At 41.0% G+C, this 27,372-nt stretch overlaps 1 protein-coding gene across 1 annotated transcript; it reads left to right on the top strand.

The window, feature by feature from the left end:
• Positions 1 to 852: 852 nt before the first annotated feature.
• Positions 853 to 24,693, top strand: LOC137198525 (uncharacterized). The gene is made up of 17 exons (XM_067612411.1): positions 853 to 922; positions 1,848 to 1,895; positions 2,886 to 2,930; positions 5,658 to 5,702; positions 9,190 to 9,225; positions 9,344 to 9,412; positions 9,594 to 9,707; positions 9,843 to 9,896; positions 12,890 to 12,928; positions 13,050 to 13,115; positions 16,848 to 16,889; positions 17,002 to 17,034; positions 20,326 to 20,391; positions 20,478 to 20,510; positions 22,869 to 22,904; positions 23,167 to 23,211; positions 24,313 to 24,693. The coding sequence occupies exons 1-17, from the start codon at positions 853 to 855 to the stop codon at positions 24,345 to 24,347; spliced, it is 876 nt and encodes a 291-aa protein (XP_067468512.1). The 3' UTR covers positions 24,348 to 24,693.
• Positions 24,694 to 27,372: the final 2,679 nt, after the last annotated feature.

A 27,372-nucleotide genomic window follows, 5' to 3' on the forward strand; every position in this document is an offset into this window, starting at 1 on the left:
CACCCTGCAGGTAACAGTAACTTTAATAAAACATTTATTTCAGACAGAAAAGCAGAGGAGCTGATCTGTTCAGGTGAATCTGAAGCTGCAGGTAAACTGTCTCTGATTGGTCGGTTTGTTTTATAACCAGTTATGAACAAAGTATTCGGATCATTCAGTACAACACTACAGTGTACAAATACTCCACTTTAAATACTCCATATGTTATTTAAAGTATTATTATACAAACCAGCTCATATGTACTTTAGATACTTTATTTACTTTACATATTTTATATACTTATACTTATACTTATACTTATACTAGTTTGTGTGTTTTACAAGTAAACTTTGTAACCAGATGATAAAGTAGTGCAGTAACATCTCTGAAATGTACTGCAGTAAAAAGTACAAAGAAGCACAACACTGAAAAACTCTAGAAGAGTACAAGTACCTCCAAACTATACTTAGGTACAATACGGCAGTAAATATACTGCATCACATTTTACCACAGGAAGTAAATATGAAGAACACAAAACTGCAACAACAGGTTATGTTTGTCAAATATGAAACGTGTGTGTTTGTGTCTGCAGGTTCTGATGGAGTTGACTTCGAGTCAAACGGTGATTGTCTTTAACATCTCTGTCAATACATGCTTATCAATTAGTTATTGATCCAGTGCGCACACAGGGAATGATGTAAAGCTGCTGTTTGTGGATCTCAAACACAAAACAAACGTGTCTGTTTAATATAAATTAGCTTCAGCAGAACTGCATACGAAAATGTGACAATTTAAAACACAAAAGTAAAAATCAATGAAACTGATTGTTGAATATTATGAAATGTGTTTCAGGTAATGGACAGAAGCTGCTGAATGGAGGAGGAGGAGCTGACAGTCAGACAGGTGAGCTACAGGGGGCGGGGCTACAGAAGGGCACTGACAGGCGAGACAGGCTGAAAACAGCAAAATATTTATAGATGAGTCACATGATGCAACAACCTCTCTGTCTGCCTGCTCACCTGTCTGTCTGTTAACCTGTCTGTCTGCTCACCTGTCTGCCTGTTAACCTGTCTGTCTGCTCACCTGTCTGCCTCTTAACCTGTCTGCCTGTCAACCTGTCTGCCTGTTAACCTGTCTGTCTGCTCACCTGTCTGTCTGCTCACCTGTCTGTCTGCTCACCTGTCTGCCTGTTAACCTGTTTGCCTGTTAACCTGTCTGTCTGCTCACCTGTCTGTCTGCTCACCTGTCTGTCTGCTCACCTGTCTGCCTGTTAACCTGTTTGCCTGTTAACCTGTCTGTCTGCTCACCTGTCTGCTTGTTAACCTGTCTGTCTGCTCACCTGTCTGCCTGTTAACCTGTCTGTCTGCTCACCTGTCTGCCTGTTAACCTGTCTGCCTGTTAACCTGTCTGTCTGCTCACCTGTCTGTCTGCTCACCTGTCTGTCTGCTCACCTGTCTGCCTGTTAACCTGTTTGCCTGTTAACCTGTCTGTCTGCTCACCTGTCTGTCTGCTCACCTGTCTGTCTGCTCACCTGTCTGCCTGTTAACCTGTTTGCCTGTTAACCTGTCTGTCTGCTCACCTGTCTGCTTGTTAACCTGTCTGTCTGCTCACCTGTCTGCCTGTTAACCTGTCTGTCTGCTCACCTGTCTGCCTGTTAACCTGTCTGCCTGTTAACCTGTCTGTCTGCTCACCTGTCCGCCTGTTAACCTGTCTGCCTGTTAACCTGTCTGTCTGCTCACCTGTCCGCCTGTTAACCTGTCCGCCTGTTAACCTGTCTGCCTGTTAACCTGTCTGTCTGCTCACCTGTCCGCCTGTTAACCTGTCCGCCCGTTAACCTGTCCGCCTGTTAACCTGTCTTTCTCTCTCAGGTGTTCTGGATTCGTTTGGGGGCGGAGTCCCTCACCTTGATTATCCAGGTGAGTGCCCAGGTGAGATCTGTCTGTTGTCACTTCTTGTATCCAAATAGAAAACAAAGCAGTCAAACTGATTTTGACACTCAGTTGTGTTGCATTCTGTTTGGACACGGAGTAAGGTAACAAAAATAAAACAATTCTTATTTTCAGGTGATTATATTAAAACATGCTTTTGAATATTCTATCACATTTCCGCCAAGTCCATTCTGCTAGATGCCATTAAAATCTACACTCTGGTTCTTTAAACATGGTCAAAGTTCAGAAATTTGAGGTGAACGTCTGTAGAAATGCTGCCTGCAAGTCAAAAGTCAGGGCTTCAACCTGCTCTATGCTTCAATTGCCACGTTTTTTTCTACCTTGCTGACGTCAGTTCATCACACATTCCCATTAAGGGCCGTCCGTTCCGTAGTCTTGGTTTCTAAAGTTGTTGCTAAGGTGGTTGCTAGGTGGTTGCTCAGGTGTTTCCATGTGTTGTTCACTCTCATATTTCAGATGTGATTCAGCTCCAACATGTACGGATGGATTTGACAAGTTGACATTTGGAGTAAAGAAGGAGAAGAAGAAGTGAAATCCTGCTACTATAGTTTGTTTACGTAGCCTCCGGAGCCGGAGGAAGCTTCCTGAAGCTGACCAATCAGAACAGAGTGGGCTCATCAGGAGGCGGGGCCTTAAAGAGACAGGAGCTAAAACGGCCTGTTTCAGACAGAGGCTGAACTGAGGGGCTGCATAAAGGACCAGTAGAAGATCAATAAGGAGTTTTTATTCCAGTAGAGCCCCAGAATATAAATATAGAGCTGAACATGTGCTGAATATTTGTGCTTTAACAATGTTGATGAGGTCGCTGTAATGCTGCCTGCAGCCTGCAGGGGGAGATATGATCAGCTGATCTCTGTTTATTTACAACAAACAAACAAATAGGAAAATAAAACAGGGCACCAAACAGGAAATTGTTTCTTTGTTTAGTTCCACATTAAGATGTTTTTTTAATTTCAGGACTCATCGATGCGTCTGCTCATGACTTCCTGCTCGGCCTGATGGGTGAGTTCAGTTTATTGTTTCTGAGTTTGGGTCAACATGAACTGACCCCAGATCAACTACTGACTTAGAAAATATCAACTACAACTCCCAAGATGCATTTCACTAACAAACATCCAATCACAGAGCTTGACATTCTGTCAGTTTTCTGACTTTATGTAGCAGCAATGTAGCATTGTAGTATTATAGTACTGTAAGTTTGCGATATTGTAGTATTGCAGTACTGTAGTATTATAGTGCTGTTGTATTGTAGTACTGTAGTGTTGCAGTATTATACTATTGTAGCACTGTGGTATTATAGTACTGTAAGTTTGCAATATTGTAGTATTGCAGTACTGTAGTATTATAGTACTGTAGTATTGTAGTACTGTGGTATTATAGTATTGTAGTGCTGTAGTATTGTAGTATTATAGTACTGTAGTATTGTAATACTGTAGTATTGTAGTACTGTGGTATTATAGTATTGTAGTGCTGTAGTATTGTAGTATTATAGTACTGTAGTATTGTAGTACTGTGGTATTATAGTATTGTAGTGCTGTAGTATTGTAGTATTATAGTACTGTAGTATTGTAGTACTGTGGTATTATAGTATTGTAGTGCTGTATTATTGTAGTATTATAGTACTGTAGTATTGCAGTACTGTAGTATTATAATACTGTGGTATTATAGTATTGTAGTGCTGTAGTATTGTGGTGCTGTAGTACTGTAGCATTGTAGTACTATAGAATTGTGATATTATATTGCTGTAGTATTGCAGTACTGTAGTATTATAATACTGTGGTATTATAGTATTGTATTGTCCCATTGGTGTAATCGGGAGTCATTCCCATCAATGTGAATAACAATCGTACCATATTTACGTTTATTCTTAGCCAGCAGTTTTAAATTTGATTCAGTGTCGCCCGCTCTGGCCTCAGGAATATTTAACTATGGCTGCTGGTGTCGCTAACTTCACGTTTCTGACTATGGAGCTGCCAATAATCAGAGTTGGTTTCTGAGCAGGTGTGTTACTGAGTGGGGAGAACCTGTTAGAAACATGAACTGGTTGGTGGTGAACCGTGGGCTTCTGCTTAGGTGCGGAGACACGCTTCCTATTCACTGAGCCTCATCTCCAACACTGCAAATCAACTACATTCATTACATGTACCATTATCACTAAAGGAGGCAGAGGAATAGCTAAACATATGACACACCGAGCAAGAGCGAGAGGGAGAAGCCATCAGCATGTCAGCACCAATGTTATCCAATGATATAGCTGCTCTGGATGGCATTACCCTGGCCTCCAGCACCACCGTAAGGAATCTGGGAGTTATCTTTGATCAGGATATGTCCTTTAACTCCCACATAAAACAAATTTCAAGGACTGCCTTTTTTCACTTACATAATATTGCAAATATTATATTAATATTGCACATCCTGTCTCAAAGAGATGCAGAAAAACTAGTTCACGCATTTGTTACTTCTAGGCTGGATTATTGCAATTCCTTATTATCAGGCTGCTCTAACAAGTCTCTAAAGACTCTCCAGCTGGTCCAGAATGCAGCTGCACGTGTTCTGACTAAAACTAGAAAAAGAGACCACATTTCTCCCATTTTAGCTTCGCTGCATTGGCTTCCTGTAAAATCTAGAATAGAATTTAAAATCCTTCTCCTCACATACTCCCAGTATGCAGCTTACTGGTGGTTCCTACAGTGTTTAAAAGTAGAATGGGAGGCAGAGCCTTCAGCTATCAGGCTCCTCTCCTGTGGAACCATCTACCGGATTCAGTCCGGGGTGCAGACACCCTCTCTATGTTTAAGAGTAGACTTAAAACTTTCCTTTTTGATAAAGCTTATAGTTAGGGCCGACCAGGCTCGCCTTGGATCAGCCCTTAGTTATGCTGCTATAGGCCTAGACTGCTGGGGGACTTCCCATGATGCACTGAGCTCCTCTCTCCTCCTCCTCCTCTCCATCTGTATGCATTCATGTAACATCAATGCATGTTACTAACTTAGCCTCTTCCACAGAGTTTTTGTGCCTTCTAGTCTTATAGATTCGTATGGATCAGGGTCACAGACCACCTGGTTATGGATTGTGGGCTTCCAGGGATCGTGGTTTCGGACCCCCTGCTGCCATGGTCCTGCTTGACACCCATGCCTGCTATTATTATTATTAATATTATTATTTGTCATATTTCTATTATTGTTATTATTGTTATTGTTAGTATTGTTGTTATTATGCTTCTCTGTGTCTCTCTCTCTGTTTGGCTCACCAAATTTTTTCCCACGATGGCGAAGTCATGACACCTCCTACTCTGCCTCTGAATGGCTTGTACTCATTGCCTCTTCAGTTGGGTTGGTTAGGTTTAGGCATGAGGATTGAGAGGGTAAGAATATCAAGGTAAGCCAATCAAAGGCAGAGTAGGATGAGTCATGACTTCGCCATCCTGGGAAAAAAAATATTGCATCCAGTTCTGCTTGAGGTTTCTTCCCGTTAAAGGGGAGTTGTTCCTCGCTGCTGTCACCCAGTGCTGCTCATGGAGGAATGTTGGGTTTCTGTAAATTATAGAGTTCGGTCTAGACCTGCTCTATGTGAAAAGTGCCCTGAGATAACTTCTGTTGGGATTTGGCGCTATATAAATAAAACTGATTTGAATTGAATGGTACTGTAGTACTGTAGTATTGTAGCACTGTAGTATTATGGAATTTGTTGTGAATACTTGAAGAAGAAGTTTGTTATTTGTGTTTTCAGGTGGAGCAGATCCGTTTGAGCCAGACACTCACATCAACATACCAGGTCTGACCTCAGATCTGCTTTATTAATCAGAGTTCAGGGGGGGGTCTTTAAAAGATGATTGATCGCTCCGTCTTCCAATCACACATCAACATGCATTTTGACACACCTGATAGGACAAACACCTGCGGGCTCTCAATGGTTGATGCTTCTGATTTTTTTCAAACTCCAAAAGAAACATGGTGGAAGTATTTCCCAACAAAACAGGACAGGTGTGATTAGGTGTGATCAGATCAGGTTTGATCAGATCAGGGCCCAGTTGTTCAAAAAGTTTCATATGGATCAGAATGATCCGGATTTGGAAATCCCAGGTTTGGCTACCCAGGATCAGGTAAACCATCTTACCTTTGTGCCAATTTTCAAAGTAACATTGGACTGGATCACTTTAATCCAGACACAAACTTTTCAAGATTACCAAATCCTGATTATCAGTGCTCTTAATGGGACCACATATCACACTGTACGCTACTATCTATGTAAAGAACAACAGGTTGAATAGCCAATGTGGGGTTAGGGTTAGGTGTTTTTAAGTGCTTTTATTTGAAGAGACAGAAAACAGCACAATAAAACAATACAAACATCCCCTTCCATTTTCATATATATATATATATATATATATATATATATATATATATATATATATATATATATATGTATGTCAGCAAAGACTGCAAGACCAGGCAGACCAACCTGTGCACCACCTGGATTGACTACAAGAAGACCTACGACTCAATGCCACACACATGGATACTGGAATGCTTGGAAATGTACAACATCAACAGGACACTAAGAGCCTTCATCAAGAACTCAATGGGGCTGTGGAAAACGACTCTGGAGGCCAACTCAAAGCCAACTGCACAAGTTACCATCAAGTGTGGCATATACCAAGGTGATGCACTATCCCCGCTGCTGTTCTGCATAGGCCTGAACCCCCTCAGCCAGGTCATCTCAAAGAGTGGCTACGGATACCGGTTCCGAAGTGGAACAACCATCAGTCACATCCTCTACATGGATGACATCAAGCTGTATGCCAGGAATGAGCGAGACATCGACTCACTGATCCACCTCACCAGGATCTACAGCAACGACATCGGAATGTCATTTGAACTAGATAAGTGTGGTCGGATGGTATCGAAGAGAGGGAAGATGATCAGGACATGAGGGGTTGAACTACCAGGAGGCAGCATTGCAGAGTTCAGGACAGCTACAAATACCTGGGATCCCGCAGGCAAATGGGAACCATGAGGAGACCGCAAGGAAGTCAGCCACAGCCAAATACCTACACAGAGTAAGGCAGGTCCTGAAAAGTCGGCTGAATGGGAAGAACAAGATACGGGCCATCAACACGTACGCCCTGTCAGTCATCAGATACCCCACTGATATAATAAGCTGGCCAAAGGAGGAGATAGAGACCACTGATATCAAGACAAGAAAGCTCCTCACAATGCATGGAGGGTTTCATCCCAAGTCCAGCACCCTGAGACTGTACACTAAGTGGAACGAGGGAGGCCGAGGACTGGTGAGCATCAGAGCCACTGTCCAGGATGAAACAACCAACATCCAGGAATACATCAGGAAGACGGGCCCCAAAGATGAACTGCTAAGTGAATACCTCAGGCAGCAGAAACCCAATGATGCAGAGGAGGAGGAGGAACCATCATGGAGGGACGAGCCCCACACGGCATGTACCACCGACAGATAGAAGAAGTGGCTGATATCAAGAAATCCTACCAGTGGCTGGAAAAGGCTGGACTGAAGGACAGCACAGAAGCACTGATCATGGCAGCACAAGAACAGGTACTCAGTACAAGATCAATAGAGGCGGGGATCTACCACACCAGACAGGACCCCAGGTGCAGGCTGTGCAAAGATGCTCCTGAGACAGTTCAGCACATAATAGCAGGGTGTAAGATGCAGGCAGGAACAGCGTACATGGAACGCCATAACCAAGTGGCTGGCATAGTCTACAGGAACATCTGCACTGAGTATGGGCTGGAGGTCCCAAGGTCACAATGGAAGACACCTCCTAAGGTGGTTGAGAATGAACAAGCTAAGATCCTGTAGGACTTCCAGATCCAGACTGACAAGCTGGTGATGGTGAACCAACCGGACATCGTGTTGATCGACAAACAACAGAAGAAGCCAGTAATGATAGACGTAGCAATCCCAAGCGACAGCAACATCAGGAAGAAGGAACACGAGAAGATCAAAAAATACCAAGAGGAGCTAGAAAAGATGTGGGGAATGAAGGCAACAGTGGTGCCAGTGGTAATTGGAGCACTGGGAGCTGTGACCCACAAACAAATCTGCTCCAGCAGATTCCAGGTACAACATCTGAGCTCTCTGTCCAGAAGAGCGCAGTCCTAGGAACAGCTAAGATACTGCGCAGATCCCTCAAACTCCCAGAACTCTGGTAGAGACACCCCCCCCCCCCCCCCCCCCATGGGAGGGGAGTGAGAGAGGGAATTTATATATATATCTGTGTATGTATGTATGTATTTATACACACACATACATACATACATACATACATACATATAAACTATTTTTGACTGGTTCAACTCTTGTGATTGTGTAAATTAATATACAGTGAAAAGTTAAAATTAAATATATTATATATATATGTTTGATATTGTCAGCTGTTTGGGGGACAAAATCCTTTAATTTTACTTTACTGAAAGCCGTAACAGGTAGCCTAATGTCTACTTTAACATCATGTTCCCAAAGTATTGTAGCAGTCTGTACACATGTAACCTACTTCAAGAAAGTTTGCTGTTTCAGCAGGCAAATAATAATGTAAGCTAGCTCACTAATGGTAGATTTAACGTTGTGAATGGGTTGGTGTTTGTTTCAAGAGTTAATGTATGACATAACTCCAATAAATTCCCTTTTAAAAGTTGAACCATAAACCGCCACATACATCAACAGTCATCTAGCTTGCTAGCTCACTAGCTACTTAACACAGAAGTCAATGGAGCCAAGTAAGCTCCTGTTAGCATGACCTGAGCTTAATTAACCAATATCACACCCTTGTTTTAAGAAGATGATAATTCAGATAGCTGGTTGGCATGATATATTGGTTTCCATTTGTATAGTCTTATAAATGCTAACTTACATAGCAGCCAAAGTATACTTACATTTGGACGTGAAAGCTGTGCTACCACTTGCTCCTTTTGAAATGGTCTGCCATGTTTTCTTTGCTGTTCAGATTCAGGGGCTGGGACTTGAGATTTGCAGATCCCTATCTGGTCATATCGGGATCACTGTGATCCAACCTGCCAATGTTTTGAACCACTCAGACAAAGTCAGTAGGACCATTTGGATCCTTGACAGAGAAAAGGGAGATTTCACTATCCAGATAATTCTGATCCAGATTACATGTTTTGAAATACGGGCCCCAGGTGATCAGATCAGGTGACACTAATCAGATTTATTGATAAAACTTTAAACAGGAAGTTGAGATTTGTTTTTGTTTGTTTTTTTCTATCAGGTCACACAGCTCTGCCCACTCAGCTGGACTCCACAGGTGTGATTTTTCTTTGGTCTCTTTTTAAACTCAGCTGCAACACATCTGAATCAGCTTCAGTTTGATCAGATGTGATCAGCTTCAGTATTGATTGGTCTGGTTGCTGTTTGTGCTTCAGTGATGAATTCAGTGACAGCAGCTCCGAATGCAGATCAGAACAGCGGCTCCAGTCTGGACTCACCTTCAGGTACTGACCCACCCACACAGGTGTCATGTGACCAGCCCACACAGGTGTCATGTGACCAGCCCACACAGGTGTCATGTGCCCCGCCCACACAGGTGTCATGTGCCCCGCCCACACAGGTGTCATGTGACCAGCCCACAGGTGTGTGTGTTAATCTCTGTTTTCTTGCTCTTGTTCTGTGAAGGAGCTCCTCTTCAGTCTGACATCAGCATCCAATCAGGAGGGAAGCTCACCTCTCTGAGCTCCGGACCTGATCAATCACCATCCAGCTTTGTCTCCCATTCCATCATCCAGGGAGGTTGGTGTAGAAAAAAGACTTTTACTCTGAAATCTACAGACTTTTACTCTGAAATCTGTGATCAGTGTTTCTTTGTGAACGTTCTCTAACAGCTTGTTTACTGTTCTGTGAGTGTTTTCTTTTTTTCTTCCTCAGCTTCATCATCCTCATTATCGTCATCACACAGGGACACTCACAAAGAACAGACAGGTAAACAAACACACCTGTATTCATGGATCCTTTACTGCACAAGGTTTTAGTCTGTGTGGATAGGAATGTTTCCACTTATTAACATTATCATTATGTTTTATATCATCATCAAAAATTAATGAAAAATGCTTTTTCTTTTCAAACAAATTGAACTGAACCACAAAATCCATTTTGTTTCCACTGTGAAAACAGGATGTCACACACCAACATGAATACACATGTTCAAACCCCTACATGTTTTAAATGAACATACATGTTAAAATTCTACATGTTTAACTTTCACATTCATGTTCAAACCTCTACATGTTTAACTTTATCATACATGTTCCTACCTCTACACATGTAACTTTAACATGTTCAAACCTCTACATGTTTATAATAATAATAATAATAAAGTGCTTTCCAAGGTGAGGAAATTCAGTATATGAGCGACATTAGGGACAATTGCAGAAGGTAAATAATGAAACATATGCATACACACACACACACACACACACATACACACATACATACACATACACATACATACATACATACATACTGTATACACACACACACACACACACACACACACACACACATACACACATACATACACATACACATACACACACATACATACATACTGTATACACATACACACACACACACATACACACATACATACACATACATATACACACACACATACATACATACATACTGTATACACACACACACACACATACACACATACACACATACATATACACACACATACATACATACATACATACTGTATACACACACACACACACACACACATACACACATACACACATACATACACATACATATACACACACACATACATACTGTATACACACACACACACACACACACACATACACACATACATACACATACACATACACACACATACATACATACTGTATACACATACACACATACACACATACACACATACATACACATACATATACACACACACATACATACATACATACTGTATACACACACACACACACATACACACATACACACATACATATACACACACATACATACATACATACATACACATACATATACACAGACATACATACTGTATACACACACACACATACATACATACTGTATACACACACACACATACACACATACATACATACTGTATACACACACACACATACACACATACACACATACACACATACATACACATACATATACACACACATACACACACATACATACATACTGTATACACACACATACACACATACACACATACATACACATACATATACACACACATACACACACATACATACATACTGTATACACATACACACATACACACATACATACACATACATATACACACACATACATACATACAGTATATACATACTGTATACACATACACACACGAACACAAAAAAGATAAAAACTCTTTTAATGAAAGAAATAAAACTGACAGCTTGTGACCACAGACATGTCGTCTGTCAGCTGTTAGTAACTTTAAGACGAGATTTAAAAGCAGCAACAGAGTCACTGACCTGATGTCAGAGGAGGCTGTTCGATCCCTGGCTGGACCAGTGGAGTGAGTGACTGAGTGAATTAATTAGTGAGTGACTGACTGAGTGAATGAGTGACTGAGTGAATGAGTGACTGAGTGACTGAGTGAATTAATTAGTGAGTGACTGACTGAGTGACTAAGTGACTGAGTGACTGAGTGAGTGAGTGACTCAGCCAGCCATTGGTTGGCTGGCTGAGTGTTGGAGTTTCCTCATTGGCTGTTACTCTTCAAAATGAATCGGTGTGAGATGATGGAAGTGGAGGACGGCAGCGATGCAGAGCGACTGTGTTTCTGCTCTCAGCTCTGGTGTTAAATGCAGTGAAGTCGGTTAAACTCCTGTTTAAACAGACGTAGCAGCGTCTGCTGCCAAAACTTTCATTTACAATTTCCAGCACAGCCTCCATGATCATTGACTGGGAAAGAGGCAGAAATGGGGGCATAAAGGCATGAAGGAGAGCACACAGTTAAAGCACCTGAAATAACCATCACTGCAGAGTGAAACAGATGAAAGAGCAGGAGGAGTTAACTGATAATTAGAATAGTTATAATTACAATTCCAATAAGTTCTATTTCAAATCAAAAATCCCAAGATATGATTGGAAAGTTTTGTTGTTGTGTCTGCATTTATAACCTTTTTTTTTTTAGACTCAAACGTAGCTTAACCATGTCATGTGATGCTGTCATGTGATGATCACTTTAAGAACAAATATTATTGGAACCACTACAGAAAACTGCAGATGAACATTTAATATCCAAGAATTCACATTATAGACCCGACCACTGACTATCGCTGTACCACACTGACCACACACAGTCCAGACATATACTGGGTTTGTCTTGTTAAGCTGGACATGTTGAACTTTATCATACGTGTTCATACCTCTACAAGATTAATATACATGTTTAACTTAAACATACATGTTGGACTTTAACATACATGTCTAACCTCATGTGGTTTCCTCTCCTGGAGTGTGAGCCAAAAAACTGTCTAGCTTCCAGGTTTATTTCTGGGTTGTTCGGCAAACTGCAAATACTTGTACATACGTGCAGTACGTTTCTCCCGCTCAGCCCATAGACTTTTATTGGGATGACGTCACAGATCTTAAAATCACTTTTCTTGGCTCAAGGAAGGTTTTACAAATATAAAACCTTAATGGATTAAAAATTAATAACACAGAGTTGTAATTGACCTTATCTGCAATTTGAGGCATCCTGTCAACAGTTTTACAGATGTCTTTTTTATAGTGGAGGTCTGTGGGGAAAATGCTTTTTGGGCTGCTGGGAGGAGCTGCTCTTATTAAATGTCCATGGTTCTAATGTTCTTTGCTGATGGTTTCCTGTCAACGTCTTTTTTTATATGTCACACTGTTTGTCCTTTGGTGGAAAAGAAGTTTTATTTTGCATTTTCCAGGAAACGGCCGACAGACTCTGCTGACAGAATCACACAGAGGTGAACTTTCATCTTTCAACAGCACAAACAAAACAGAACAAATAAACAGAACAAACAGAACAGAGCAGAACCCTCCTGTTCTTCAGTCTGTAGTTTTACTCTGATGGTTCTGTTTCTGCAGCAGTGACGGACCAACTGGTTTCTTTCAGTGATCTTCAGACCCAGAACGTTCCTTCTGATCTAACAGGTAGGTTCTAACACATTTATTATTATTATTATTTTTATTATTATTATTATTACATGGGCTCGAAGTGTCACTGGGACTTTACTGGCAAAGAAGCTTTTGGACTCTGGACTCTCCTATCTTGACTCTTTCACCTCCTGACTTGCAGTGAATCCATCTGACTGTAACTTTCTGGGTTCATACCGTCCATATCCTAAGCATGAGAATCTCACGCATGCAGACACTATTCCAGTAATAATCGACAGTAGACGTAACCCTTGTAAACACCACCAGCCTACTTCCTGTACAAGTTATTGTAACCCTGAAAATTTAATAATCATAAAACCCAAACCTTAAACAAGCTCCAGGCTTTTAAATCCAGAAATGACCTGGGGTCTATGCAAACAATTAAAATTAAATTAAATCTCCTGAGAACTCTTGTATCACAGACTGACCCTGATATCCTGGTTCTGACAGAAACCTGGTTTTAGAATAGACAGAGTTGGAAGAGTCACTACCTAATTCCTTTGAATTTATTGTCCTAAAAGTTAACTTATCTAGTAATAATTCAATTATTGTGGTGGGTGTTAAGAGTCCACCCTCAGCTGTCTCTAGTGCAATTAACAAATTAGTAGACTTACTTGCACAGTACAACTACTCAGAGATGCTGGTTCTAGGTGACTTTAACCTTAACTGGTTGACAAAAGATTCAAATACTTCAGAAGAGATGCGTAACAACCTAAATCTGTCACAGCTGATTGATGAGCCAACCAGACCAAATTTGAAGGACCCTTCAAAATCTAAACTGATATATTTGATTCTGTCCAATAGGAAGGACAGAATTACTTCCTCTGGAGTGTTTGCACTTGGCATCAGCGACCACTGTCCTCTAGCCTGTAAAAGAAGTGCCAGACCGGAAAGATCAAGCTCTAGTCATCAAAAGAAATTTAAAAACTTTAGATGACCAGGATTTCCTCTGTGACTGTGCCAACAGTAAATACATCACACATCTGAAATACCAGATGTAGAACTGGCAATTGAATATTTTACAAATTCATTGCTATCACTGATAAACATGCACCTTTTAAAAAGCTAAGGGTTAAAGATAGATCAAGCCCCTGGTTCTCCACAGAATTATCAATTATCTTGATCTTGACCATATCTTATCTTGACTCAGACCTCTCTTATCTTGACTCAGGTCTCTCCTATCTTGACTCAGGTCTCTCTTATCTTGACTCAGGTCTCTCTTATCTTGACTCAGGTCTCTCCTATCTTGACTCAGGTCTCTCCTATCTTGACTCAGGTCTCTCCTATCTTGACTCAGGTCTCTCCTATCTAGACTCAGGGCTCTCCTATCTTGACTCAGGTCTCTCTTATCTTGACTCAGACCTCTCCTATCTTGACTCAGGTCTCTCCTATCTTGACTCAGGTCTCTCCTATCTTGACTCAGGTCTCTCCTATCTTGACTCAGGTCTCTCCTATCTAGACTCAGGGCTCTCCTATCTTGACTCAGGTCTCTCCTATCTTGACTCAGGTCTCTCCTATCTTGACTCAGGTCTCTCCTATCTTGACTCAGGTCTCTCCTATCTAGACTCAGGGCTCTCCTATCTTGACTCAGGTCTCTCCTATCTTGACTCAGGTCTCTCCTATCTTGACTCAGGTCTCTCCTATCTAGACTCAGGGCTCTCCTATCTTGACTCAGGTCTCTCTTATCTTGACTCAGACCTCTCCTATCTTGACTCAGGTCTCTCCTATCTTGACTCAGGTCTCTCCTATCTTGACTCAGACCTGTCCTATCTTGACTCAGGGCTCTCCTATCTTGACTCAGGTCTCTCTTATCTTGACTCAGGTCTCTCTTATCTTGACTCAGGTCTCTCCTATCTTGACTCAGGTCTCTCTTATCTTGACTCAGGTCTCTCTTATCTTGACTCAGGTCTCTCTTATCTTGACTCAGACCTCTCCTATCTTGACTCAGGTCTCTCTTATCTTGACTCAGGTCTCTCTTATCTTGACTCAGGTCTCTCTTATCTTGACTCAGACCTCTCCTATCTTGACTCAGGTCTCTCTGGTTGCTGGTTCTAGGTGACTTTAACCTTAACTGGTTGACAAAAGATTCAAATACTACAGAAGAGATGCGTAACAACCTAAATCTGTCACAGCTGATTGATGAGCCAACCAGACCAAATTTGAAGGACCCTTCAAAATCTAAACTGATATATTTGATTCTGTCCAATAGGAAGGACAGAATTACTTCCTCTGGAGTGTTTGCACTTGGCATCAGCGACCACTGTCCTCTAGCCTGTAAAAGAAGTGCCAGACCGGAAAGATCAAGCTCTAGTCATCAAAAGAAATTTAAAAACTTTAGATGACCAGGATTTCCTCTGTGACTGTGCCAACAGTAAATACATCACACATCTGAAATACCAGATGTAGAACTGGCAATTGAATATTTTACAAATTCATTGCTATCACTGATAAACATGCACCTTTTAAAAAGCTAAGGGTTAAAGATAGATCAAGCCCCTGGTTCTCCACAGAATTATCAATTATCTTGATCTTGACCATATCTTATCTTGACTCAGGTCTCTCTTATCTTGACTCAGGTCTCTCCTATCTTTACTCAGGGCTCTCTTATCTTGACTCTGGTCTCTCTTATCTTGACTCAGGTCTCTCCTATCGTGACTCAGGGCTCTCCTATCTAGACTCAGGTCTCTCCTATCTTGACTCAGGTCTCTCCTATCTTGACTCAGGTCTCTCTTATCTTGACTCAGGTCTCTCCTATCTTGACTCAGGTCTCTCCTATCTTGACTCAGGTCTCTCTTATCTTGACTCAGGTCTCTCCTATCTTGACTCAGGTCTCTCCTATCTTGACTCAGGTCTCTCTTATCTTGACTCAGGTCTCTCTTATCTTGACTCAGGTCTCTCCTATCTTGACTCAGGTCTCTCCTATCTTGACTCAGGTCTCTCTTATCTTGACTCAGACCTCTCCTATCTTGACTCAGGTCTCTCCTATCTTGACTCAGGTCTCTCCTATCTTGACTCAGGTCTCTCTTATCTTGACTCAGACCTCTCTTATCTTGACTCAGGTCTCTCCTATCTTGACTCAGGTCTCTCCTATCTTGACTCAGACCTGTCCTATCTTGACTCAGACCTGTCCTATCTTGACTCAGACCTGTCCTATCTTGACTCAGGTCTCTCCTATCTTGACTCAGGTCTCTCTTATCTTGACTCAGGTCTCTCTTATCTTGACTCAGGTCTCTCTTATCTTGACTCAGGTCTCTCTTATCTTGACTCAGGTCTCTCCTATCTAGACTCAGGTCTCTCTTATCTTGACTCAGGTCTCTCTTATCTAGACTCAGGTCTCTCTTATCTTGACTCAGGTCTCTCTTATCTAGACTCAGGGCTCTCTTATCTTGACTCAGGTCTCTCTTATCTTGACTCAGGTCTCTCCTATCTAGACTCAGGTCTCTCCTATCTTGACTCAGGTCTCTCTTATCTTGACTCAGGTCTCTCCTGTCTTGACTCAGGTCTCTCCTGTCTTGACTCAGGTCTCTCCTATCTTGACTCAGGTCTCTCTTATCTTGACTCAGGCCTCTCCTATCTTGACTCAGGGCTCTCTTATCTTGACTCAGGTCTCTCCTATGTTGACTCTGGACTCTCCTGTGTTGACTCAGGGCTTAGTAGATTGAAAGTGATGCAATGATGATGATGATGATGATGATGAAGATGAAATAGGTGGTATGATGATGTCAGCAGGTGGAGTAGAGTCAGTGACCGGTCTTCAAATTGACCCCACAGGTGAGAGCATGATGGATCCATAAATCAATAGTGTTATTAATAAATTAAGATAACATACAGCAGTATTTCTGGCAGAATGATACCTGACTGACACTGTTCTGATTGGTTCCAGCATCAAGTCTTGGAATCAGTCATGATGTCACAGGTAATACTAGTTGCTACAAGGTTCTCTTAATTAATTCACCATTGACACAGTTTTCCCTTCAGCATTATAATATTTGGAACAGTGATGACATTTTATACAAAAACAGATCTATCTTTTGAAAGAATTGGTTTGAAAGGAACATTGTTTTGTTGGGTCAGCTGCTCAACTCACAGGGTCATTTCATGACTTACAGTGAATTTATCTCCCATTTTTATTTTCCACTACTACTATACTACTACGACTAAAGAATATCACCTTGTAATGAGAGTAGTGCCTGATGGTTCTGTGGCTCTATATAAAAGTATTCCTTATCTTACTGATACCTCAGTACATCCCCCTATTGACACTCCTTGTGGTAAAATCTGTTTTGTACCATCTAAAAATAATAATAGAGTTGTATGTTCATTATTTAAGCAAGAAAGTATTTCTATCCCTTATTTCACCTCCTACTGGAATCATTTTGTAAGTGATATTCATGGCAGGCAGTCTTAGTGCCTGTCTCTTTAAGGCCCGCCTCCCAGTGAGCGCACTCTGTTCTGATTGGCTGATGTTCCTCACTGAATAAACAGAGCTTCGTTAGCAGCGCTAAAAACCGGAAGACACAACAACATGTAGATATTTGGAGCAGTTTGTTGAGCAGATCAGTTAGAAATAATGCAGGGAGGAAGAGTACAAGCAGAAACAGCCACAGTGATGATGATGATGATGATGAAGAGCTGCACACAGCCAGCACACCTCCAACAGGTAAACTACTTATTTTACTTTGCTGCTGTGTAATGGAGTCATGGCTCAGCGAGGAGCAGACGACCATATAAACGAATCCGTCACCAGCCGACGTCGACTCGCCTGAAAGTAGAAAAAACTGTTGGAAACGTTCAGAGCAGAGCTGCTGCTTCCAGCTCACAAGGATTACTGATATATAAAAAGTGCAAAGTGTCTTTGCAAGTTTCAGATTGATGCAGTTGTCATTTTCCCGTCCAGTGCTCATGTTGTTTAAATAGCAAATGCACTTGCGCCCATCTGAGCGCCCATGGGCGTGTTGGTCTTAAGATGAGGTGTGGTCAGGCGTATTGTTGGTGCATTACAATTTTGAAGCAGTAGAAAGCGATTGCATGATTGACCAACAAAAACCTGGTCTGAAGTCAATGGTGCAGTATTTCACCATTATTTTAAGGTGCATTATCAAGACAATAATATGCGTATACAAACATGCAAAAGATTACAAATAAAAGGATTACAATGTGAAAGATTATAATTGTGTACATCAACATATTTCAAAAACTACGTCATAATCGTTAGTCATAATATTTATCAGAATTAATTAATTGCAGTAATGATGAATGAATTTCTCTAATTATTTGACCAAATCATAGCAATACATATAGGTATTTAAACAGACCGGTCAGGTTGAGGGTGTCTGTCAAGACCCAGTAAACGGATATCAACAACGGATCAGACATGGATCGACTTTCCTGCTGCATCAATACATGATGACATGAGGAAATAAATGAGGTGAAAACAATGATTAAACTAAAGAAGGAAATAAATCTGAACAGCTTCTAGCTGCTGCCAGCAGCAGGATCAGCACCTTGGAGAGCTGATCAAGTCCTTATAACTGTTATTTAATTTTTGAACAATATTTAACAAATATTCTTGAACTTTTCTGAGATTACAATGATCAAGAACCTTAAAGTTTAGCTGGTCATAGATCATGACACCCAAGTTTCAGGCAGTCTTTGTGGACATGAGTTGGGTTGATTCCAGCTGGATGCTGATGTTTTGTTGTATGGAGGGACTGGCTGTGATGACGAGGACTTCAGTCTTATCCGTGTTAATACATCGGCATGGCAATCCCTTTCAGATTTACACAGCAAGGCAACAATAGAGGGTGGGAACCCCATCCGCAACCCACCCATTGAAACTCAGAGTGAAACCAGGAAGTGCTCTGCCCCAACAAAGCCTGACAACAGCCTGACGACAGCTTCAATCTGAATCAAACTCAAAAACAAAGTTTCATCAACACTTACCAGCCAACCGCTATCTCCTATGTTCTAGAGCGGAGCTTGTTCTGTTACGCCCAAGACACACACATGATTAATTAAAAGACGGAAGACAACCCTTTTGAACCATGTGCCTGGTGCTGCAATCATTTTTTCCGCCGTTAAACTAGCAAAAGTGGTTTTGGACAAACCCTAAATGTGTTTGCACCATGTAGGGCCTGTAGTCTTAAATGTTTAGTCCAACCAAATACCACTTTCTGTCTAACTTCTTATAGTTTTAAAGGACACACACACACACACTTACACACTGTCATTCAAAATAAAAGCCCAATACAGTAATATTATCTTAACAGCTAGCTCAGGATGAGGCTCATTTTTCAAAATAAAAGCCCTCAACAGTCACTGTATGTTAACAGGAAACTATGGATGGAACTAGTTTTTCAAAATAAAAGCTCCAGACGGTAACAAGATCTTAGTAGGAAGCTCAGGATGAGGCCTTTTTTCCAAAATAAAAGCACACAGATGGTAATAGGAGCTTACTGGTTCATTTAATTTCAGATTTCTGCATTTTCAGGATGCTTTGTATATATTTTTTTTCTATATGTTTTTTGATCAACTACTGCGTCTCCATACTTTAAGGTACAAAACCATTCAAATATTAAACTTCCTCTTTAAGGACATTTATGCTTCTATTCAACTTTTTTCTACTTTTTCTACTTTTTTTTTTTTAAATATTAAGCTTTTTTCAACACTTTATTACAGTACAAGTGAAAACAGTGACAATATTACAGTTTAGCTTCCAGCTTTTTCAGCAATGTATCTCAACTCTTCCTGAGATAATGCAGTTCAGCTTCCAGTTCTAGAGATTCATTTCACAATTTTTCAGCATTTTCAGCAACGCTTTGCAACTCTCAGCTCTTTGGGCCGATGCCTTCTCTGTTCCGATGTATTTAGTAGGTCATCAGGTCATCTGATATTAATACTAAGCATCTCTTCTTTCAGCCTTTTCAGGCAATTTATTTCAGCTTCCAGCATTCAAATATCAAAATGTTCAGCTCTTTAAGGACATTAATGCTATTACTGTACTTCCCTCTAGCTTATTCCAGTGATTTTGTATATATATATATATTTATATATATATATATATTAGTTAAAATTTATAATGGAAAGTCTGTGGGAGGAATGTTTGAAAGTCGATGTCTCACAAACTAAAAGTGCTAAAGTTTTCATACTTTGTGGACTGTCTCTCTGCTCACCTGTCTGTCCACCTGTCGTTCTTCCTCTCTTTCAGTTTCAGGTGAATATTCTCATACAGACCTGGTTACAGTTGCAACAGACCCAACAGGGACAGACGCATGTAAGCCCCTCCTCCAACATGGCTGACACTGAGTGATGCTGACAGGTCAGAGGTCACAGGTGGTTAACCTCTGTGTGTTCCTGTAGTTTCAGATCCGACAGGAACCCCGCTGGACTCCAGTAAGTTCCATTTATTTCCACAGAAGAAGAAGAGTTTAGGTTGAACGCACCATGGTCTGTTCTTCTTCTACGGTGGAGACGTGTGTTCATGCGTGTGTGTTTTAACGTGTGTGTGTTCATGTGTGTGTGTTTTAACATGTGTGTTCGTGTGTGTGTTTTAACATGTATGTGTTTTAACATGTGTGTGTTCATGTGTGTGTGTTTTAACATGTGTGTTCGTGTGTGTGTTTTAACATGTGTGTGTGTTTTAACATGTATGTGTTTTAACATGTGTGTGTTCATGCGTGTGTGTTTTAACATGTGTGTTCGTGTGTGTGTTTTAACATGTGTGTGTTTTAACATGTGTGTGTTCATGTGTGTGTGTTTTAACATGTGTGTTCGTGTGTGTGTTTTAACATGTGTGTGTTTTAACATGTGTGTGTGTTTTAACATGTGTGTGTGTTTTAACATGTATGTGTTTTAACATGTGTGTTTTAACATGTGTGTGTGTTTTAACATGTGTGTGTTCATGTGTGTGTGTTTTAACATGTGTGTTCGTGTGTGTGTTTTAACATGTATGTGTTTTAACATGTGTGTGTTCATGTGTGTGTTTTAACATGTGTGTGTTCGTGTGTGTGTTTTAACATGTGTGTGTGTTTTAACATGTGTGTGTTTTAACATGTATGTGTTCATGTGTGTGTGTTTTAACATGTGTGTGTTTTAACATGTGTGTGTTTTAACATGTGTGTGTTTTAACATGTATGTGTTCATGTGTGTGTGTTTTAACATGTGTGTTCGTGTGTGTGTTTTAACATGTGTGTGTGTTTTAACATGTGTGTTCGTGTGTGTGTTTTAACATGTGTGTGTTTTAACATGTGTGTGTGTTTTAACATGTATGTGTTTTAACATGTGTGTGTTTTAACATGTGTGTGTGTTTTAACATGTGTGTGTTCATGTGTGTGTGTTTTAGAATGTGTGTTCGTGTGTGTGTTTTAACATGTATGTGTTTTAACATGTGTGTGTTCATGTGTGTGTGTTTTAACATGTGTGTTCGTGTGTGTGTTTTAACATGTATGTGTTTTAACATGTATGTGTTTTAACATGTGTGTGTTCATGTGTGTGTGTTTTAACATGTGTGTTCGTGTGTGTGTTTTAACATGTATGTGTTTTAACATGTATGTGTTTTAACATGTGTGTGTTCATGTGTGTGTGTTTTAACATGTGTGTTCGTGTGTGTGTTTTAACATGTATGTGTTTTAACATGTGTGTGTGTTTTAACATGTATGTGTTTTAACATGTGTGTGTTCATGTGTGTGTGTTTTAACATGTGTGTGTGTTTTAACATGTATGTGTTTTAACATGTGTGTGTGTTTTAACATGTATGTGTTTTAACATGTGTGTGTTCATGTGTGTGTGTTTTAACGTGTGTTCGTGTGTGTTTTAACATGTATGTGTTTTAACATGTGTGTGTGTTTTAACATGTATGTGTTTTAACATGTGTGTTCGTGTGTGTGTTTTAACATGTGTGTGTTCATGTGTGTGTGTTTTAACATGTGTGTGTTTTAACGTGTGTGTGTTTTAACATGTATGTGTTTTAACATGTATGTGTTTTAACATGTGTGTGTGTTTTAACATGTGTGTGTTTTAACATGTGTGTGTGTTTTAACATGTATGTGTTTTAACATGTGTGTGTTCATGTGTGTGTTTTAACATGTATGTGTTTTAACATGTATGTGTTTTAACATGTGTGTGTTCATGTGTGTGTGTTTTAACATGTGTGTTCGTGTGTGTGTTTTAACATGTATGTGTTTTAACATGTGTGTGTGTTTTAACATGTGTGTGTTCATGCGTGTGTGTTTTAACATGTGTGTTCGTGTGTGTGTTTTAACATGTATGTGTTTTAATATGTGTGTGTGTTTTAACATGTATGTGTTTTAACATGTGTGTGTTCATGTGTGTGTGTTTTAACATGTGTTCGTGTGTGTGTTTTAACATGTGTGTGTTCATGTGTGTGTGTTTTAACATGTGTGTTCGTGTGTGTGTTTTAACATGTATGTGTTTTAACATGTGTGTGTTCATGTGTGTGTGTTTTAACATGTGTGTGTTCATGCGTGTGTGTTTTAACGTGTGTGTTCATGCGTGTGTGTTTTAACATGTGTGTGTTCATGTGTGTGTGTTGTAACGTGTGTGTGTTCATGTGTGTGTGTTTTAACATGTGTGTTCATGTGTGTGTGTTTTAACATGTATGTGTTTTAACATGTGTGTGTTGGTGTGTGTGTTTTAACATGTGTGTGTTTTAACATGTGTGTGTTCATGTGTGTGTGTTTTAACATGTGTGTGTTCATGTGTGTGTGTTTTAACGTGTGTGTGTCATTACAGATCATACAGCTGTGACAGATCACACACAGATGGCTGGTAAGTTTTTTAAATGTTTGTAGTTCAAAATTAAAACAATTCAGCAGAACCACAAACTTTAGTTTTCTGGTTAAATGTTCTGGTTGGACTTTGATGTTCTGGTTAAATGTTCTGGTTGGACTTTGATGTTCTGGTTAAATGTTCTGATTGGACTTTGATGTTCTGGTTAAAGGTTTCTGGTTTGGGTTTGTTGTGTTCTACCTGAGATCAGGTGCTGAAAGCTTGTTCTTTCTGTTTTCTTGGTTCTGCTTGTTCTCTGCAGGTTCCGCCACTGAACAGTACAACCCATCTGGTCAGGGTCCTGAAGGTTGGTACCGACACTCACACACACACATTAAGTTCTGTCTTCAGTCTTCTGGTCTCAGTCCACGTTCTCCTGGACTCAGGATCCTGTGATGTGCTGAGGAGCTCCATCCTGATTTATTCTGTAATGACTGACTGTTCTCTGGAGAACCCTGCTGTCTGATGGTTCCTGATGTATTGATTATGTTAACCTCAGTATTTGCTGGAGTGACACAACGTCCTCATACAAAAGTTTGATCTAATTTCAGATCATTTGAAACAATCACCTCTTTCAGGTGTGAATCTTGTTACATAAATGTTCTGGTAACTTTAACGTAAACATGCTGACATCACTGTGACGAAGAGAGATGACTAAAGAGACCTTTACCTCGAACTCAGCAGTAACTCCAGTTCTTTCAGATCTTCCCCTGCAGCCTCGTCTGTGTACATTTATGAAGAACATTCAGAAAGCTCACGGATGCGTTCAAATCTTTTATTCAAGTTGAACCAACTCCCCAGGAGCTGCGCTGGGCTGTGTAGCCAATGCGACATAGTGGCCAAACTGCAATAACAACTTCCTGTCCATCACATGATACACACTGGCCCGAAAAGCGTTTCCCCCCAAACACAATCATGGGAAAAGGAGCGTCTGTAGAGCAGTGAATCGGCATCTTTGAGTCCAGTATTCAGTCGTTACAATACATCCATGGTCGAAACATTTTCAACTCGTGTAGATACAAAGTCTAACACTGCCTTTAAAAGTCACCTCTTGTTGTGTCTGAACACTGTTAGATGTTGAAAAACAACAGTTTTCTCAAACCGTTTGGTCTACAAGATGTTGTGTATAGTATATGTATGTATTTATATATATAAATGTATATATTACAATTTCTCTTCTTGATTTGTTGAACCAGCAGTCCAGAATACTCCATGTATAACAGAAGAAACAGGAATAAATGTAATATTATATAACACAAACATTTTACTCGCTGTAGCTACGTTTTTGTAATCTTTGCTTGAACATTTTAACAGCTGGTTTGATAAAAGTTTCTGTGACAGATAAAGACAAAATTGAACCTCAGAGTTCTGAATTTAGACGTAAAGTAAAATCTTGTTTCTTCATCAGTTGCAGAAAATGTGGAACTGGAGGATACCTGCTGACTTCCACATCAAGCCACGAGTTCGATTCCTGCGCTATCGATTCCAGTGTACCGACCAATCAGCATGGCCCAGGAAATCACAGCCTTCCCACTAGTGATAGGCCCCACCCACTGAGTGGCAGTGGCCATGATGATTTTTAATATTTAAAACATGGATTTTGTTTATAGACATTGTTTTATTTTGTTGTAGAAACAGTCTGAGAGGATCACAAACGTTTTGCGGTTCTGTTTTGATTTAATGACATCATACAGGATGTGACATCATATTCATCCTCACTGTCAGGATTTGTAAAATGTGTTTTTTTTTAAAACTTCAATAAATGTTTTTGCATATTTTGAACATCAAACTGAGAATTTGTCTTCTGTCAGTGATCAATTCTCAATCAATGATATCGACCTGATGACATCATCCTGTTGGTCAGGATATGACATAATTAACACTTCCAGGCAGCTCAGTGTGTTTTTAAAGTGTTTTATTGAACTGAAGATATTTCAGCCGACCTTTGACCCCATCTTTATTCCCACAATCCTCCTGGCCCCGGCAGGTAGAGAACAGGTGAGCTCAGGTAGAGGACAGGTGAGTTCGGGTAGAAGACAGGTGAGTTCAGGTGGAGGACAGGTGAGTTCGGGTAGAAGACAGGTGAGTTCAGGTGAGTTTGAGTAGAGGACAGTTGAGTTCAGGTAGTGGACAGGTGAGTTCAAGTAGAGGACAGTTGAGTTCAGGTAGTGGACAGGTGAGTTCAAGTAGAGGACAGGTGAGTTCTGGTAGAGGACAGGTGAGCTCAAGAAGAGGACAGGTGAGTTCAGGTAGAGGACAGGTGAGCTCAAGCAGAGGACAAGTGAGTTCAGGTAGAGGACAGGTGAGTTCGGGTAGAGGACAGGTGAGCTCGGGTAGAGGACAGGTGAGCTCAAGCAGAGGGCAGGTGAGTTCAGGCGGAGGACAGGTGAGCTCGGGTAGAGGACAGGTGAGTTCAGGCAGAGGACCGGTGAGTTCGGGTAGAGGACAGGTGAGTTCAGGCAGAGGACCGGTGAGTTCGGGTAGACGACAGGTGAGTTCAGGCAGAGGACAGGTGAGTTCAGGCAGAGGACAGGTGAGCTCGGGTAGAGGACAGGTGAGTTCAGGCAGAGGACCGGTGAGTTCGGGTAGAGGACAGGTGAGCTCGGGTAGAGGACAGGTGAGTTCAGGCAGAGGACCGGTGAGTTCGGGTAGAGGACAGGTGAGTTCAGGCAGAGGACCGGTGAGTTCGGGTAGACGACAGGTGAGTTCAGGCAGAGGACAGGTGAGTTCAGGCAGAGGACAGGTGAGCTCGGGTAGAGGACAGGTGAGTTCAGGCAGAGGACCGGTGAGTTCGGGTAGAGGACAGGTGAGCTCGGGTAGAGGACAGGTGAGTTCAGGCAGAGGACAGGTGAGCTCAGGTAGAGGACAAGTGAGTTCAGGCAGAGGACAGGTGAGCTCAGATAGACGACAGGTGAGTTCAGGCAGAGGACAGGTGAGCTCGGATAGATGACAGGTGAGTTCAGGCAGAGGACAGGTGAGCTCGGGTAGAGGACAGGTGAGTTCAGGTAGAGGACAGGTGAGTTCAGGTAGAGGACAGGTGAGCTCAGGTAGAGGACAGGTGAGCTCAGGTAGAGGACAGGTGAGCTCGGATAGACGACAGGTGAGCTCGGGTAGAGGACCGGTGAGTTCAGGTAGAGGACAGGTGAGCTCAGATAGACGACAGGTGAGCTCGGATAGACGACAGGTGAGTTCAGGTAGAGGACAGGTGAGCTCGGGTAGAGGACAGGTGAGTTCGGGTAGAGGACAGGTGAGCTCGGGTAGAGGACAGGTGAGCTCAGGTAGAGGACAGGTGAGCTCAGATAGACGACAGGTGAGCTCGGGTAGAGGACCGGTGAGTTCAGGTTCATTAAATGTTTTTAATTAGAAACAAACGTCAACATATTTATCAGTCTTTTACACTGAAGAGCAGCTTCCTGTTTGGACCTCAAAGTTCACTTCAGGACGTCAAAATGAAAATGCGATCGATCAATTTCTGATCGATCAGTTTGAACGCTGCTGTGATGACATCATGCAGCGGACCACGTCGACAGCTGTGATTGGTCAGTTAGTGTTTTCGCTGTTGTCACTGCTCTGTATGAACCAATGAATGACTCATATTACTGATGTAACTCCAGTTCTATGAGTTCATGCGTAGCACTGCATCACAGATCTTCTGAAGAATGAAGCTAAAGCGCACACACACGTATGACACGTGTGGTGACTCTGACTCCTTTCACTCTTTGGAAGTACACACCTGTCGCTGCAGTGAAGTCTGCAACAAGAACACGGATCCTGTACGTGTTATATGTATAAAACATGTACACACGCAACACCAAATCTCATTCAAATAAAGGTTATCAAAACACTGCAAGAGAGAAAATAACTTTTATTATCAGTATAAAGTTCAATCTTTACCTTGATGGATGCTAATTATGTCTCAGCCAATCAGATTGATCTGTGATCATGTGACACACCTGACTGTTAGCTCGTGGCCAGCTAGCAGAACGATGTTGATCGAACAGGTGAGATGTGTTCACTAAGCCACGCCAGTTAGAAACACATCAGTGCACATGTGCAGATCACATGATGACATTATTTCCTGATGACTTTGAGTCGATTCTCGTGACAAAGTTCACTTACTTGAAGGTCATGAGTTACAGCTGAAAGCTTCATGTGATCAGATGTCCTGAAGTGAAGTTTGTCTGCAGCTGATTGGTTCGTTTTATGTCATGTGAATTACTTATAGATATCTGATATGAGTCATATTGATCACACACAGGTTTTCTCCATGGTAGTAGGGTGGTTTCCACGGTAACATGGAACATTTTTTTTAATCAATATACAAAGTGTTGTTATTAAATATCTATATATCTATATATATATATATAATTATATATGTATATATAGATAAATAGATATATACACATATAATTAAAATTCATTACAAAATTTGTTCTACATGAAAGTTTTCAAAGTTCCACATTAAAAA

This window comes from Thunnus thynnus, chromosome 15 (assembly GCF_963924715.1).
Source record: "Thunnus thynnus chromosome 15, fThuThy2.1, whole genome shotgun sequence".
Classification (NCBI taxonomy): domain Eukaryota; kingdom Metazoa; phylum Chordata; class Actinopteri; order Scombriformes; family Scombridae; genus Thunnus; species Thunnus thynnus.